At 36.8% G+C, this 18,625-nt stretch overlaps 1 protein-coding gene across 1 annotated transcript; it reads right to left on the bottom strand.

Moving 5' to 3' along the window:
* Nucleotides 1–3,989: 3,989 nt before the first annotated feature.
* Nucleotides 3,990–18,000, bottom strand: LOC137297798 (cell division control protein 6 homolog). The gene is made up of 12 exons (XM_067829746.1): nt 17,846–18,000; nt 15,505–15,660; nt 14,743–14,892; nt 12,499–13,140; nt 11,415–11,614; nt 10,855–11,018; nt 10,421–10,527; nt 10,106–10,245; nt 9,648–9,810; nt 8,901–9,106; nt 7,558–7,698; nt 3,990–6,905 (listed from the first exon to the last, which is right to left on the bottom strand). The coding sequence occupies exons 2-12, from the start codon at nt 15,650–15,652 to the stop codon at nt 6,813–6,815; spliced, it is 2,154 nt and encodes a 717-aa protein (XP_067685847.1). The 5' UTR covers nt 15,653–15,660; nt 17,846–18,000; the 3' UTR covers nt 3,990–6,812.
* Between the last annotated feature and the right edge of the window lie 625 nt (nt 18,001–18,625).

The following is an 18,625-nucleotide window of genomic DNA, read 5'->3' as shown; positions in this document are numbered from 1 at the left end:
TTTTCTTCTCATTATGTGCACATGTTTCAATAAAATACACAGCACAATCCGTTTATAATCTTCGAGTTATTAAAATATGGATTTAGTTTTACCCTTAATATTATGATACTAATGAAAACGATGCATATGTAATAGAACTATTTAGTATCACTACACGTCAATGGGAGGTAATTCATTATAAGATGAAACACACCACTAAAAACTGTAAACTCTGCTCTGATACATAGGAACCAAGTCACGTGCGGAGGCGCTCAAGATTACTGTGCACTGGAACCTACAGACAATGAACCAGATATGTCCAAGAAAACCTAAGCAAATTTAGAATATGTGGCAAGTCTAATTTCCACATTTTCTGAAAATGAAGAAAATCTCTAGGCTCCTATCATTATTTTTGTCTCCATTATTTAAAATAAGTCCATTTCAGAGAATAGTTGGTAGTCTTGAACCTTGAATGTGTTACAAAGAGACTGCAACAATATAAGGACAAGTCTGAAGTAATTAGTGACACAATGAATTCTCTGCAGTTTAATACATATATATTCGATAGTAAGAAATAAACCTATTTAAACTGATGAGGGGCCCCAGATAGACAAGAGATTCAGACGAAATTTAGACTTGGAAAAAAACAATTAAGCGTATCTCGTTTTGATAAATAACACTCAATTTCAAGTAAAAGCTCTTCTTTTTAAAATGAACTCATTAAGTTTCTATTCTAATAATAGCGAATAAAGAACTGAATTCATGAAAGGATTCTGTTCATTTACTACATATTCTATGTAAGTGTATCCCTAGATTTGATTATTTTACTTTGGACATTCTTCTTTATACACTCGCCCGCGAAGATCCGCGTTAGCATTGCTTTTCAGTAACCCGTACTTGTGGTTAAAGGCGACCAATGGGATCGGATGGTCAGGCTTGCTGACTTGTTTGGCACATGTCATCATACTCTCATCGTAGATCGATGCTCATGTTGTTGATCACTGGATGTTTAAAATTAAACAGCAACCACACCCAATATAGTCGGGAATTCACAAAGTAGTCCAGATGTCATAAACAATTATACACTGTTGCATGATAGTTACGCCATGACATTAACAGTTAATAGAATATCACGATATATAGCTATTAAATGATAATTTATAAAATTACTTCAGAATTGTACATCTGTGATATTAATGTTATACATTGTACAAATTCGGAAGGTACTGCTTATTTTCAGAAGCAGATAGAATAGTTTAGGAATATCATGAATTGAAAGTTAATTTTGTGCCCTCATTCTAAACTTTCTTCATTTAATGAACCGAAGATGAAATTCATATTATACTGTATATAGTATCTTATTAATACTCTTATCACAGTGCTTGCGGTAGGTTTTGTAAGAGTGCGTTCAGAAAAAATGAAATTAAATATGTAGTTCAAATCTCATGCGCGTGAAATTCTCATTATGATCCGGAATCAGTTAAAAATGTCATGTGTATGTTGCAGGTTTAAAGTACTTTTAAATTTAAGCACATACGAATCTATGCGTCCAAAACATACACGCAAAAAATATTTTGCGTGCTATTATTATTTTTTTGCGTGAAAAACGCTGATTTCTGTGTGAACCCGAACACTATGTTCAAACACAGCAGATATATTAATTGTTTTAAAATAATTTATGAATTCTAATAATTACAATTTCATTTTAATAAAATACTTATATACCGTATTTCGAATACGAGGAAAATTCCTTTGATACGTATGCGTGTATTTACATGTAAATGTGAATGTACAATATTATGGGTCATCTGGCCTTGAAAACATTAAACCACTGAATTTAACTGAATACAAACTATTTACCTGGGGTGAATGTGGCGTTTTGACAACAGGTTCCAGATTTCAGTTTCGGGTTTTTAGAAATATTTGGGCGATGACTGTCTTGAATTATACTATAACAACTTCCTTCCGTTCCATAAAGCTTGGACCCCAAACTTAAATAGTCCAGATTGACAGGAATGAAGCTGTGTAAATACCAATAGCGGGAACCAGTACATAATTATTGAAAAACAATTCTTGATGTTGCTGTCATCCCGTGCAGCAAATATATTTATGCAATGCATGAGTGTGATCACCTTGTCAATCTGACGTCAGAAAAATAATCAAATGAAATGATCGTTGTCATGCACATTTCACATTCAGGTATTGGCTACTTCGGACAGATTCAATAAATATTTTAGAGAAGCATATTCTAATCTAAAGTCTGGCTTTGTAGTGAGGCTCAGTACCAAACAATGATAAATAATTAGCGTAAAAAAGTATGCATTAAACATCTCAGCAAATATTTCACAGTAAGAAATTTGAAACCAGTAGTCTAACTTTACCGCGCAACTCAGACAATACTTGTGGGTACTGTTGCCCTTTTAAATATGATGGTAGCTCTTCACGAGTCTGTGACGGAATTTGCCCATATAGTGTGGGTGTTATGCCTAATATATCAAATAACGAGTCTACAATGGGTGTTATTCTTGTGTTGATGGAGCTTGTCCATGTATTGTGGGTGCTATGCCCAATGAAAAATATCAATAATAACCCTACACTGACTTCAAAACTCGAAAAAGCTGAATGTTACTTTGCTGTTCATGTCTTTATACTGACACATGATAAAAATGTGGTTGTGGATAGATGGACAAAAGAATATCCCTATTCTGACTTGATTCTGTAGAAGTAAACTGGGGCACATCGTTCACATGCACGAAATACATTATGGTATAGACATAAGATGGTAGTAATGTACTGGTCTATGATCAAACATACCTGGTTGCACTTATCAACAATAACACATAGTATATCCTGAGGCCATTTGAGTACACATTGATAAATAAGCCCTGATGATCTGTCTTGTACACAATGTCCATTTTGAAGATGTTTGTGATGTGTTTTCTGTCTGAATACACGATCTCCATGTTGATGGCTGTGATCAGATCTCTGTGGGAAACATGCATGTATTTGCTTGGCCTGTGGTATCTCACACTTTCATTCTTAATTGTATGTTGCACATTAGGTTGTGACCAGTGAGGTATTGGCCTTCAGCAACCCATGCTTGTATGCTTGTTGTATGAGGTGGGATCAGGTGGTCAGGCTCTTTAAATTGGATAACACATGTCACAGTATCCCAAATGCTCATGCTGTTTATCACTGGATTGTCTGGTCCAAACTCCAATATTGCTAATAGGATGTTAAACAATAACCCAACCAACAAACCTATCTCAAAGTAAGAGACAAATCCATGCTTGTGGTGCAAGGCAAATAACAGGATCAAGTGGTCAGACTCCTTGCCTTTGTTGGCTAGTATCATCAAATCCAAATTGAGAAGATGATTCTAATGATGAATAACGGACTGTCTGGACATGACTCAATTATTTAAAGACCACTGCCATAAAGCTGGAATTTTACTGATTGCATGGTTAAACAACCAAATCAACGTAAAAGAGCACCACTAATTTTATATCAGTATTGTTAATCTGTTACGGTATCCTTTGAATCCATGCAATTCTGACAGATGAAGTCACCACCGATAACGAGTGTTTACAAAATTGTCTCTGTTCACCAGAAGAAAACGGGTACCCGGCCGGATAAGTCATGCGACTGTCTCAGTCACAGGCAGCTGCGGACACATAGATCATGGCAGATTGCGATTTCATGGTTAGCACTTTTGAGCACGCTTCATGTACATGGAAAAAGTCCAATGTAAATTCATTTATTATTATTCTTACTATTACCTGGGTGTGGTCATGTGAAGATATTCAGCTGATGGTTTTCAGATTGCCTGTACTGATGTTTATGACATCACTCACTGGATTGTCTGACCCAGAGTTAATTATTTACTGACTGCAATCATATAAATGAAAATAGTTGAATGCAAGAAACAAATCATAACTGATTTATTAAAGAGGTCATACAATCTTAGATATTTAACAAATTAAAGTATCTATGCAACATAAAAAAAGCACGATGGGTAATGTTCACCTTTATTCATAAATGAAACTATACAGTTTGCCGCCAACATGCAAATGTATTTCACAAAAACAGTATACATGACATTCAGTATCTCAATTCACAAACATCCATCATTTTTCTAGCATACACAATAGTGCCATTGTTCACGTGTTGTTTGTCTCAACATTAAATTTGAAACTTGGTTTGATCTCAATATTTCATGAATAATAGTCAAGACTTCATACTTTGGTGTTTCGAATATAGCACTAGATTTTAAGTAGCATGAAACTATTTGAATTTTAAAACAAATCATACAAAAATAATTCCAAAAACTGTAAAAATAGTTGCACTTTGAGAAAAGTTAAAACATTACAGGTATTAATTTACCCCATATTTTAACAATTCCCATTAAGGACTAATAGACATAAAATCATAGACCCCCACATGTTTATTCCTTGTTAAAATCAAATACACAAATCTTTTTTTGTCTTTTTCATGTTTTTCACTACACTAATGTTTTAGCTAAAGCAACTGACCAAATGACAAAAATCATTTTATCTGAAAAGAAAGTTACAGAAATGTCTTCAAGTCTCTGATCAACAAATCACAGGCTACTTCAAATTCCAAACGAATATTCATCACATGATACCATAGATGTTCCCCACATCTAGCTTAAATTCATGACATGCTTTATGGACTTCTTTTTATAAAAAGAAGTTGTCATGTATTCATGTTCGTTAGCTCCTAAATGCCTTTCAAAAACATCTTGCGTAAACACGTTTTTATTATTCACACAAATAATTGTTTCACAAGCCCACACAGAATGTGCCTTGAAGTGATACAAATATAAATAGAACAAAATATTATCATATAAAATTTTATCTTAAAAGTCAGGGGGTTAAAATATGAGCTAAATATTTTTAAATATGCAATAAAATTAAATTAATTTATTCTGAAGGTTTGACCATACAGCTGATCCATCACAATTTTCTATATATCACAATAACCCCAGCAGAAGTAGCCCCAGTCTAACTGAAATTGCCGACTCATAACTTGAGAAAACACGATACAAAGGCTATATTTAAAGCTAAATCCATATGTTTACACCGGTACAGCTAGTACAATCTGAAATTAGTCACACTTACTTTGATGTATATTGTAATACCAAGAGAAAACATGTACTTGTCCATACAAATATCTGATTCTGGTTTCCAAAACAATTCTGTAAAACATTGGCGATGAAGTTTGTTTTCATGGATTTAAAACATGACATCCAGTTGGCTCAATAACAGTATCTCCTTTACTTTGACAGGACTGATTTATTGATAGTTGTTTAATGTCGCACTCAGCAATATTTCAACTAACATGGTGGTTGTCTGTAAATAATCAAGTCTGGATGAGACAATCCTGTGATCAACAGCATGAGCATTCTAGTGTGCAACTGGGATATGATAGCGAGCCTGACCATCCCATCCCATTAGTCGCCTCTTAGAACAAGCATGTGTTACTGAAGATCAATTCTAACCTGGATCTTCATGTGTCCATTTTGACAGAAGGTGTTTCCAAATGATCACATTCGATGGTTTCACATTAATTTCAGACACGCTGTGCGCATGCGCAGAGTGTGTAAAAATATCTACTGGCTAACTTCCGCTTTGGTTGTATGTTTACCGATAGTGTAAATACACTCAAAACAAAATAATCAAATAATAATTATTTACTAATGACAACTGTTCATAGCTCACTAAATATATCGATTTGCATATGCTTTACAGTTATTGATGTCTTATTTTGGTTGCAGCTGCATCAGAAAATGTGTGTTTTGTTAGTTGTGAGAGGGAGATGTGGGGGAAGAACGGTGGTGGTGGGATGTTTAATTAAGCTATTTATTTCACTACTCCCGGTCTTTGGTGCATACAAGTATAAAAATAAGTTGCAATCGACATAAAGCTATGTATTTGTTTTGATTTATCATTTTCTTTAGAGTGTTTACTTTATCCGTAAATGTACGACCAAAGCGGAAATTGGCCAGCAGATATTTTTACATACTCTATGCATGCGCACGAGTCCTAAATTAATGTGAAACCAATGAATTGAGTAAAAGATCTGGTTTCAGCTTACATGCCACATGTTTCTTAATTAACCAAGAAGGGCAATCCAGTAGATTTTCATTATGACCACCTCACATTTTCATTACAAGTACAGGGGAATAAATATATGAAGACCCAAGCACAATGATAAGTAATGGCTTGTAAAAATATATAGAAACATTTTTTTTATTGGTAGTAAAAATAATTCCATTTCCCCAACAACTGTGGTCACTTAATAACAAGTTTAGTTTCACACTGATTTTAGCAATATTCCAGCTACATCATGAAGAGGTTCACCAGAAATGGGCTTCACACACTGCATCCTTATGGGGAATTGAACCCAAGTCTTCATCATGACAAGCGAATGCTTTAACCACTAGGCTACACTACCTCCCCTATCAATAAAGAAAAATACAGCAATACAGAAAAGCATGGTTATACACTCATGGTACTGTAAAATTGAACACATCCATAGTGTTTCAGCTTGGTTCTAGTTCATTGAGCAAATTGGACAGAATAGAAAATATTTTTTTCCATCCTGATTCCAGGCCCAAACAATTTGTAACTAAGATTGGACAAAACACACATCAACAAATGATTCGACAGCACTTTCACACATCTTACATACAACTTGTGCCCTTTAACAAGAAATGTCAACTATACAATTAGAACCAGGTTCAACAATGCCTTATAAATGGAAACACACAGTGAGATCAACAGGGTAGGTCCTGTGGTGAGGACAAGCCCTTATTTGGGAATCCCGTCCTGCAAGATAGAGGACATGAGGACACGATCCTGCAGTGTGTGCTCAAGTTCCTTTTCATCCAGCTTGAGTGTCACCTGAAACGGGAAATGTTCAATGTTAGATACAGGAGAATGGATGTGGTTTAGTATGGCCTACACTGAACAGTATACTGTAATATCTCTGCCAGATAATCCTGGATGGAATGCCCTAAGTGATGTGTTCCAGACTTCAGACTTTACGTTGGTAAGCCAGTAGGTTTAGGCTTATGAGCATCAATCTCACATTTGGGACACGATGAGCCTGACCACCCAATCCTGAGTCGCCTCCTGCGACAAGCTTGGGCTACTAAAGATCAATTCTGACCAGTATCTTGATGGGCATGGTGCAGACGAACCCAGCATGTGGGATTCAAACCACTTATAACTAGAGTTCTGCATTCCAAAGGACTGAACACCTGTTTATGATATTTCAAAACAATGTCACATAAAAAAAAAAGAGTTAGAGAATGCGTTTTAAGTATACACCTATATTGCAGACATATAGCCTTGAGAACAAATATATCATTCCCCAATTTGGGCAGGGCAGGAGCAACAATCCAGAGATATGTACAATAACCTGTGAACAGTCAAGGTTGTGCCTGCAGACATGCATAACTGATTTCATTGAAGAACAGTAACTTACAAGTGCAGATGTACTTGAAACCTGCTCATGTCTTTAACATTGTAAACAAAATTCACACTTTCCTACCTTGGCAAGCCTTGATTCCTTGGCTTTCTTCACTCCCAAAATTCCCCTTGATTCCAGCAACAAGCAAAGGCTGAAGAATTCTGATTGGTCAACTTTGGCCACATGACGTTTGGTGCACACCTTGCAATACGTCTCATGCAGCTGCAACATATGTACATATGTCATGGTCATGTCTATAAACAACAGTAAAAATGTAAAGAGGACTAACCAGTTGTTAAAAACAAAAGGTTCACATTTTGTTGTTTTAAATGTCCAGGACCCGCAATAATTTCAGTCCATGAACAAGCAAAATTAAACATTTTTGCCTGGACGAGAACAAACTTAATGTACGAAGAACTACTTTATTCAAGTGATGTGACAAAGCATTGTCAAGCAACGATATAACGCTTAAAGACATCAAAACATCATATCACCTGAACAATTTAGTTGTTGATTCATAAAATTTGTTATTATCTAACCATCCGACTTCTAAAAATGCCACTCAAGATGTCATTTTAGAGTGTACCCTATGGTAGGTTAAGCATTTGACAGGGAATCCATAACAAGTACACAATTCCATTCAGAAATGTAACACGTTTTATTACACTTTCTCAGTAAAGTACAGCCTCTAGATTCTGATGACCCCAATCTGAGAAAAGCAGTAAAATGGTAATTTACTGAGAAAGTGCAAACACAAATATAATAAGTTACAGAAAGTCTCTTCAATAAATATTCCATGCTCAAGATCAGACACGATTATTCTGAGGAAGTAAATATGTCTGCTTTGCATTGTTATCAATGTGAATACTGAAATACAAAGATGATTCCTCCAAGTAATTCCCGCACTTGAGCACAACTGTTTCATGACTAAATCCTTGTTTCTGGTTTGAAGCTGGTAGTATAGCTGTCATTGAGATGAAAACATTTACACAATGAAGTGATGATGTATCTACGTGTAGTGATGTTTCAATCATCGAAAATCAATGACATATAATTAATCAATAATTATCAATGGTGAAGAACATTTTTGATTAATCTGAGTTTTTACAACTGTATTATAACACACATGAATGAAGTAAACTAACCATTAAATTTGATGAATATTCACGCACAAACATGCCTTCAAAAGCATAAAGCTATGCGCATTGTATTAAAAGTGAAAACGAATTTAGATGTGGTATCGCTGGTCTTAACATACAGTTACATATTATCGTAACCCATCATTCATTAGAAAAAAAAGGGCTAAATCCTTAAAATTGGTGATTACATTTTTAATGTATATATTCCTGGTATTATCAATAATCGCTCACCACAAGTTCTTCAATAATGGACTGTGGATTTGGTTTCCTATTTCAAACACTAACCTTCCCCATCGCAACTTCCTTGAACTTTCCCTCCCTCAGCATTACTAGTAGTGTGCATACAACCAGCTTTTGTTGTAGAGGTACAGTTTCCTCATGGCTGGCAGTCTTCACACTCGACCCATACACGTCAGACATTATGCGTGATATATGCATCACTGTAATCTTCTTGGGGACAGGTGGCTGAAACTTTCTTGGACTTTTGCTACCTGAAATGGTAAGATGGTCAATGAAAAACATATTTATTGAGGAAATTGTGAACAGTTTGATTGATAACCAACAGACAAACTGACAAACTTGGGATATCATGATCACCTAACAAACATTTAACATGTGTGAGTTCTAGTTTTATGCTGCACACAATAATATGGTGGGTGTCTGTAAATAACTGAGTCTGGATCAGACAATCCAGTGATCAACAGAATCAGCATCGATCCGTGCAATTGAGGACCCATGACACGAGAATCAAGTCAGCGAGTCTGACCACATGATCCTGTTAGTCGCCTTTTACAACAAGCAGTCGTCTTTTGTGGCCAGCATGGGTTGGTGAAGGCCTATTCTACCCTAGGTCTTCACGAGTATGAGGACATGAGGATCTCATGACAACTATGTCATCTCAGGACCCATTTTACTCTTGGAATTCGTCTGTTGGCAACATAATAGCTTTTAGCACTGATATGTAGACTAATGAACTGAATGGCATATTAGACTTGCACTTCACTTAATCTGTGACCTGGATAGTGAACTGACCTGCTGTGAGCAGAGGCTGACTACGAATCTCATGCTCCACCATCTCCACTGCCCTCCGACACACGTCCAGGGCCTTCCTCATGTCTCCTGCTACTGCAGACACTTTCCGTGCACAGAACTGAATGGCGCTCGGCTCAATCACAGCCAGACCATCCTCCTCCATCTACAATATATTTGGACCACTGTCAAGTACCCAAAAAGCATTTGACTCACACAACACGATAGTTGACACACAAGACACACATATTTTTTCTGCATAATGAAAAGGTATTTGGAATTCTCAACATTTCAAAAGAATATACATAGCATGAGTGAAATATTCAAAGCCAACATGATGAGCAGATACCTTAATCATAAGGTTGTCCTTCAACATCAGCTGATCTAACAGCTTCATCTGAAAGCTGAGTTATGTGACAACATGCCTTTGATAACAGTTAGGAAAACTAAGATGAACCAACCTTTTGCAGCCTGCCCTTTATAATACTGGCAATCTGTTCTTTGCTGTAAGGAGCAAAGTTGAGCAACTGGGGGCGACATTTGGGACGGGCTTGAAGGCGTGGCAGAATCCGATCAGTCAGATCGAGTGCATTGGCGATTCCTGAAACACAGACACAATAATAGGCTGTAAAAGTTTCCAGGAAAAAGACTTAAAAACCTTGAAAATGCATGACAATACTTACAAGTGTAGTTAGATTTGACAATCTTGTAGGTAATCTTGCAAACATACAACATCTAACTGACACTGAGTCCACAAAGAGCCTTCAACTACTCACCGACTAGAATGAGTTTCGACTGGGTAAGTGACGGCCACTCAAATATTGTGTAGAGGACTTCTTGGTTTTTGCTGTCAAGTTGATCAATTTCATCTAAAACCATGATTCTGAAAAAATGAAAAGGTTCCTGAGTAAAGCCAATATTATAAAGAAACATTTTACCTGACAAAAAGAAAACGTCATGGCAAGACAACAATGTTTGAAAACAATTAATAATAAAACTCTGCAAGGTCTTGTTAAAAAACTGCTGACTTTTGTCACAAAAATGAAACATCAATTTACTGCAGGTCATAGGGATTCATACAAATTTGAAACAACAGGCCCAATGCAACATCTACCAGCCTCAGGCCTACAGGCGAGTCCATATTTCGAACACTGTTTTCATTGCATATGTACTAGGGGGCTGATGCTTTTTTAAAACTTGTTTAACATACATGCTTTGTTTGGCGGAGGTGACACATTTCTCCATGTACTTCATAGTGTCTCTGTTTCCCGGCATCTTGCGTCCTGTTAGCTCTTCGTGAAGCTTCCGGAACACAGCAGTGGAGTCTTTCAGCATCATGCAGTTGAGGTAGGCTATCTTGCAGGCATGCTGTCTCTGCAGAAAGTACAAGAAGTTAATTGTGGTGCAAGCATGTTCTCAAACATTTTTAAAGAGAAGATTTCCATTTTTTGAGATATCAATAACATCAGTAGATATTAACAGCAGAACAGAGGAATTTATTTCCTTTAGTACACCTCTGTGTGAGAGTGAAGGTATGTCCCACAACTATTCAGATATAAGCTCTGGTTCCATTACATCTCATTCATCAAGCTACTTCTAAATAATGGACACCTAGCACACTAAACAGAACAGCTTTCATTAAGAAACTTAGAAAGTAATATAAACAAACATTTTTAGCCATCACTATAATTCATAAATCCCCTTTGATGTTTTGGTTAAAATCAACTGAAAGTCATGAATTTTGACCCCTACAAGCAGATGGTACCCCACCTTTAAGTCATCAATGATGTGTAGCAGCGATGCAGTCTTGCCGGTTCCTGGAGCACCCGAGATGTAGAGGCTTCCTGCAGACATGGCCTGTAGGTGGCGCTCCAGGAACTCTGATATGACCCCCACCTCTCGATCCCGACAGTCAAGTCGATCTGGCTTCGCTGTGTGCAGTGACTGTTTAGCTAGATGGTATGCGGGGCCTATGAATAGTACAGATGTCTGACGGATAAATTATGCTCATTTCATTCAAAATACTCACTTGATTATTAGGAATGTATATCAGACCACATGTGAATTCCTCAGGCCACACATTCTTTTCATAATAAATACAATCTATGTTTGGGCAGTGATATTAAATCACACAGTTTTTATTCAAGAACTAAATCCTCATCTGTAATATGTATCAGACACACTTTCTATTTGGTTTATTGTTGGTGCAGTGGTTACCATGGAAACTTAAAAGATCCAAAGTATACAGAGCAACGAAAACCTGCATTTACACTGATAAAATAGATGGCCACATATTGATTCATAGGACAGGTCAGGATTCATGGTATGGAGCTTGATGCCAGCCAGCTGAAGGTACTGACTCTTAAAATCATGAAAACATTATTGTTACAGTTCTTGAAAATTGTCATGCCCACAGCTGCCATTTTCCCAAAATAAAATTTGAACACAAAAGCTTGACAATGTGAATTCTCTCTTGAGCCACACGATTCATGAACTTGTTTCAAAATGTCATCGCTTTCATTCTGATTACAGAAAGGTGTGATCATGAGACAAGCGTCTTGACTGGAAGGATACACAAATCAGACTTCTCAAGGTGTGTTCATTGCAGATAAAAATTTAGGCATATCATACCAATCAATGGATAAAGGAAGAATCATAATTTCATACTTAAATTGCAAACTGTAACAATTTTGCCCAAATTTGGGACAGCTGGCAGCTATTGATGCATATTTAGATGCACTATAAGGACAAGTCCTGTCAGTACGCAATGCTTTGAGGAAAAGAAAGTTAGTACACTACCTGGTACCAACCAAGGAATGTATGTAAAAATATTCCTGTCAAAGGAACAACTTACTGTCAACTTTCTGTAGCTTCAATAGGGCTGATGACTTTTTCACTGGCGTCCGCTGTTTTACTGGAGATCTGAGCTGTTTCACTGGGGAGTTTTCCCTCCTTGTCTGATACTTGGAGGGTGATTCCAGAAGGCCAAATCTTCTAGCTTTAACAGGCGATACTAATCCCTCCCTGCGAAGCAATTTTGTGGGTGAGGAAAGTGAAGAGTCACTTGGGGCAAACAATTGCCGCTTACTTGGAGAGTCAGTCGGCCTGATTGGTGACTTCTTTATTTTGACAGGTGAGGCATCATTCTGATTAAAAAGTTTTGATGGTGAGAGGGGCAGTCTACCACTGAAGTCTTTAACCGGTGAGGAAAATGGTGATTTGGCAAACCGTACATGTTTTGCAGGTGAATGAAGAGCAGGTTCCACATTTTCACTGTCTGGTTTTCTGTAGAATTTGGGTGAAGTGAGACACAATTTCTCAAGGTCTGCTGGTTTCAGAGGCGAGAAAAGAGACGTTTTTACACATTTGTCTCCCTTGCTTGGTGACTGAAATGATGGTTTAACACTAGGGATGGACTGATCTTTGGTTGGAGAAGTTAAATCCTGTCTCTTTGTTGGTGACCCCAGTATTGGTTTGACCGACACACATACATCATCTGAAACACAAACATAGAAAGAATCATCGTGAGCTTTTACTTACTGTCTGGTCCAGACTCCAATATTAACAGACAACTGCAATATAGCTGCAAAACTGCTTAGTGCCAAACAAACCACCTACTGTTAACATGTTGAGAATGAACCAAAGTTAAATGCATGTAACTGACAATCACACACAAAAATTCCAAATTTATATGCTGGTGACCATGTTATCACCTGTTCAGCAAACATATAAATAAAAATTATTTCTCAAGTAAGAGATCCTGTATGTGAAATGGTTAGTCCTGTTATGATTCAATCTCCCTTTCCAGTGAAACAAACTATCGCTATACGAATTGAATTCGTTATTCATGGTCACTAGAACACAATATGTAGGCCCTAACAGCGCTTTCCTCAGGCTGTCAGTATCATTGTTTACAATATTTGGGGTTGATTTACTAGATAGAAATCTATCATTTAAATGTTTAAACTTACACAATTACTGTTACATGACATCTTTATTTAGGCTGCAACAATGCATTGCAGTATCAATGGATTGCAACTGTTAAGTCTCCAAGAGCAATCTATCAATGGTAGAAACGAAAAATCTTCATTGCATCCGTAGTGTGTGTACATACTGATAGCTTAGTAACCGACTGTTAATAAATGTGCAACACAAAATACATGTACAGGATGTTGGTGTGCTACTGAGACTCGCAGCTTCATTTAAATGTTTACTGATCTGGGGTTCAAGTTTTTTATCAGTTATTAAAAGAGACTGAAACTACTTCAACTAGTTTTTATTTCATATAAACTTTACATTTATTTTTTAAATGACTTCAAATGAGACAATTCAACTTTCAAAGAGAAAGACTTTCGCAATAGCATGTTGCAATAGACTATTGCTACCACAAGAGCTGTTTCTCCATCAATAGTAACCCCTATGGCTTTAATTTCTTGATATGACACACAGGGTCCCTGGATAAACATTTCTGGACCCGGTTGTATCAACGCGTAATTATGTAACCATCAATCAAACACTAATCATTCGTTAAATCATTAATGTTTGATTAGTTAGTTAATGAAGTGTTTAAATACGGTTGTATAAACCCTTATTTAAACACCCATTAGCTAAATATACCTCTAATGAAGGTTCCATCATTAAACCATCATTAACTTAAGGGAATCCCCTAATTATTATCCATGATGCATTGTGGGTAAAAACTAATCTATTGACTGCATGATGGTTGTCATCAGAAATCATAAAAATTTTGAAAGTTGTGAAATACAACTTCTACCGGACCTAGCTGAAGATCATACCAACATGTTAAACAGCAAATTGTCTAATGCCATTCCTAATGACAAGAAGAAGCAGATATGGGACAAAATAATGACCGAGATCAATAGCCTGAGGGTAAGGAACAGAATGTCCAAACAAATAAAGACAAAATGGGACAAAAAAAAAAAGGGGGGGGGGGGAGGGGGGGAAGAGAGAGAGAGAGGGGAAGTATAATTAACGATTAAAGCTTTATTAAAGTTTGATGCAACCAGGTCCTGTTCATTACTATATATTTATAAAAACATGATATTTACTACATTTCTATGACATTGAAGAAACTTACCACTGCGGTCCTCCTGTGTATCCTTGCCAAACTTGGACATGAGAGACGACTTAACAGGAGTCTCTCGCCTCCGGGACCTTGTCACTCGGACCAATTCTTTTTTCTTCTTTGTTGGTGAGCATGACATTGGTACTTTCTCCTCTGGCACAGCTAAGGAGACAACAAAAATATTCATGTTATAAAACATTTTCACTTGATCATCTGTACTGTTACCACAGCCACAGTTCCAAAAGAAGACACTGTTTTTCTGTGTTCAGTCATGTTAATAAAAGTTTAAAGAAGTGACTAGTAGAGGTGCGACGATACAGAAAATTCACAATATGAATCATGATACATATTGCGGTATCTTTGAACAATATGATTTGACGCACACCACAATATGCTATCTTTAGTTATTTACATTTAAAATGTATATTTTGATGTCAAGTAAAAGTGTAAATTTTGACATAACCGTCAATTCCTAGCAAAATTTCTAAGGTCAATGATACCTATCTTGATACGAAAAAAGTATCAATATATATATAATCTGATAAAGTATCATGATTATTGAAACTACGATATATTGTCACAGCTCTAGTGACTAGGTAAATATCAGTCATTACCATCATCACAGGTTTGTTGAAGTCCTGGGCCTATATGTTTGAAGCTCTCTTAGCACTAAGATAGTCTTAAGTCAATTCTTCAACATTAACTTATGACTAAGTGCTAAGAGAGCTTCGAAAGTCAGATGATTAGAAACATCTCAATCTCAATTTTATTTACCTCTGCCAGATCTTTTTCTTGGGGACAGAACAAGATCAGAAGAATCCTGTTTGTTTTCATTCTGAATGGCAGCCGACTTGGAGCGTAGTCTTGTGTTCTTGCGAACAGGGAAGTTCATGTCCAGACGTCTTTGCACTTGAGATGCCATTTTGATAGCTGTAACAAAAGGTGTTCTTTACAAGCTGCAGATTATATGGTTCAAAATTAATAATTTGAGAGAGCGAATTTGCTATTCAGTACAAACTACTTGCGACCTGGTATTTTCTAGCGAGACCTTTGTGTTCACAGTTAGACAACTTCTTCGTTTACAAGTTGGGAAGTACAGAATTGGTAGACTTTATGGATAACAACTTCTTTATTGCAGAAGCACGACGTTTTGATACAGATTGTGATGGTATGATACAGACTGCAATGTTTTGATACAGATTCTTGTACTGTTGCAAAGCAGGAGTGACCACAGTACAAGAATCTGTATTGAAACATTGCGCTTTCATGACAAAGAAATTGTTGTAGTTTCCATAAAGTTTATCAATCAGACAGACATCATTTTCAAAGGATAGATCTCCACTTGTGCTCAATCACAAGTTACGGATACCGGTATTTTTATTTCCCACACAAGGCTCATCAACATGCCACTAATGCATTGTAAAACTTGCACAATTGTGACAGAGAGCCAGTCAACTTAATGCGCATGCGCACAAGTAAAAACATTCCGATGTTTAATAATGGACTTGTGCCATTTCCTGAAGACCATGGGAAATCAAACATCGTCTGCTAGTACAAGTAATCATGGTAATGGTATCATTTTTGAATCACTTGATAAATACTTGACATGCTATGAACTGATATTATGATGTATTTTATGTATATGTTTTCGCTTCAAATGTAGACCATTCAAATCTTAAGTTTGATTTGTTCATGTGTATAATGTTCAGTTATGTTATTTTACTTTGCTGTCAAATGAAAGTTCATTTATTCATGACTGAAAATTGTAATTATTGTCTATTTTGGAGGGTTTTACAGATGATGACAGACACAGTCACAATGAACAGGCCGTTTCTTACCTGACTGGTAAAAAAACCCCAAATCTAACCCAGTTATGTCAGCAGTGCCTGTCAGTTCAGTTCACAAATGGAAATTTGATTTCAAGGGAACTGTAATTACTTAGAACTTGAATGTGGTGAAAATGATTTCTATCTCCTATTTTGAAAAAAAATGATGTTCTGTCTGCCATGATTTCAGTGAGGATAACACAACTCTGCTTTTGGACCAGATAATACATACCATACATGCATGTATCTGAAAATGGGAGAATGGGAGGGATTAACAGCAGTAAAAAAGAATGATGCTACGTACTAGGTTAAGGGATTTTGTTACCTATTTTTGATTCAAGTAGCAAACACTTAGGTACAGGTTTCTCCCGTTCTCCCATCCCAAATATTATTTATGAATTGATATAGGCAAGAATAGTTAACAAAACCTGACAACAATTACTAGACCACTCACAAAAATTGCGTAACCCCCCAAATTAAGTACAGCATAAAGGGTTGAACCACCTTGTGCTAGTGTTACCAGTGCTAATCTGCGGAAGAAAGAATATGGGGGCGTTATCTTTTTTCATGTCGAGATAAATCGCTCAATGAACCATATTATTGCTGATTTAAAATTAATTCTCTCTGTCCCGTTTTAATATTACTATTAGAAAAAGTTCGATGACTTTTTTTACACGGCTATATCTACGAGTACAGTGTTCATAAAAGTGCCCCTATCAGTCTTTTGGACAAAAAACACATGGTATGTACTAGTTCATATGAATAAACTCGTATTCCAGCCAAGACCTACATCGAGTTGTCGAGCACACCTTGCGAAGTCGTCTATTTATATGCTGGACTAGGTGTGTACGTGTTGCTGAAAATGATACGTCCTGGGTCCTACATGCGTACACTAAACTAATATCCACATACATATGAAAAAGGATCCTTCTCATGTACGACCCAGGACGGCTGTATTATTTTCAGCAATGCAATTTAAGGCCCTGAGGCATGGTATATGTAAGTTGTAACGAATCCTTTTGATAAAAGAAATGAAAATTGTACAGAAAAAATGATACGCTCCAGCTCAGGACGTTTACACATTTTTTTGATATCAGCAAAACTACATTTAAATGAGTTCGACTGAACTTATCGCCACCAACGATAGCGTTTGAATGGAACAGGTGTCCCCTTGATTCAATGAATGGAGGTGATGGCTTCTGCTGCAAAGCTCCTCAAAAGAAAAATTGAGATCGCGTGATTCGGCAGACGAAAAGTTGCCGATTTTGGGTCTGTGCATTGACTCCTACCTTGATATACCTCACACAAGCCGGAAATGTACACTCATCAACTTTAACGGTGATTATCTGTGTCTTCTGCCAGGTGTATGAGACATAACACTGACAGTAAACACACTGATCTGGCGGGAAAATCCGGCGTACTATACTCCTGATTGGTCGAATTTGGAGTCGGTTCGTTCGAAAACTGGTATTATGCTTACATTTACGAATTAAGAATGACGAAAGAACAAAAACGTTTTGCAGAATTGCCTGTGCAGAGTCGCGTACTGTAGTCGTATCAGGATCTATTGAATCGGAATGGAATCGAATCGCATATTATTAATCACATTGCAAGTGCGATCGAGTGGTTTTGAACGTTGCTATATGCTCCATCACTGTCACGCTGTGTGCGGTCATATTCTTACAACTGTCATATATATTGTTTATTTGCATTTACTGTTCTTTCATGATGCATCCTCAGTGCTCAGTGTTCGAAATAGTTACCTATCCATAATCCTATATGATTTAAAAATGTATAATATTAACCTAACAAGCCCGCGGGAGGGATATATTTTTTTAATAATGACCCTATACGAAATTCACTAGCCAGTCGGGCCAGTGACTGTGCTGATTTACTGGCCCGACTGTATTTTTACTAGCCACGGGCTAACGGGTCAGCGGCTATTTCGCACACTGATCATCACATCTGACTTGGTAAATAAGTGATGTTTTAATGACTTGGACAGCTTTATGATGAGCCCTATGATTGCTCATAAAACCTAAGTGTGATATCTATATTTGTGAATCGTG

The sequence above is a fragment of the Haliotis asinina genome, chromosome 10 (genome assembly GCF_037392515.1).
Source record: "Haliotis asinina isolate JCU_RB_2024 chromosome 10, JCU_Hal_asi_v2, whole genome shotgun sequence".
Classification (NCBI taxonomy): Eukaryota; Metazoa; Mollusca; class Gastropoda; order Lepetellida; family Haliotidae; genus Haliotis; species Haliotis asinina.
Note: the sequence above shows the minus strand (reverse complement) of the source record. Positions and strands in the feature narration are given on the sequence as shown.

What these genes read in the sequence shown, in the direction of transcription:
- LOC137297798 (XM_067829746.1), bottom strand. Translation starts at nt 15,652, where the DNA reads ATGGCATCTCAAGTGCAAAGACGTCTGGACATGAACTTCCCTGTTCGC. An exon ending in GTCGAAACTCATTCTAGTCG is followed by an intron (nt 10,246 to 10,420) that starts GTGAGTAGTTGA and finishes TCTGTGTTTCAG; the next exon opens with GAATCGCCAATGCACTCGAT. An exon ending in TCAGCCTCTGCTCACAGCAG is followed by an intron (nt 9,107 to 9,647) that starts GTCAGTTCACTA and finishes TTACCATTTCAG; the next exon opens with GTAGCAAAAGTCCAAGAAAG.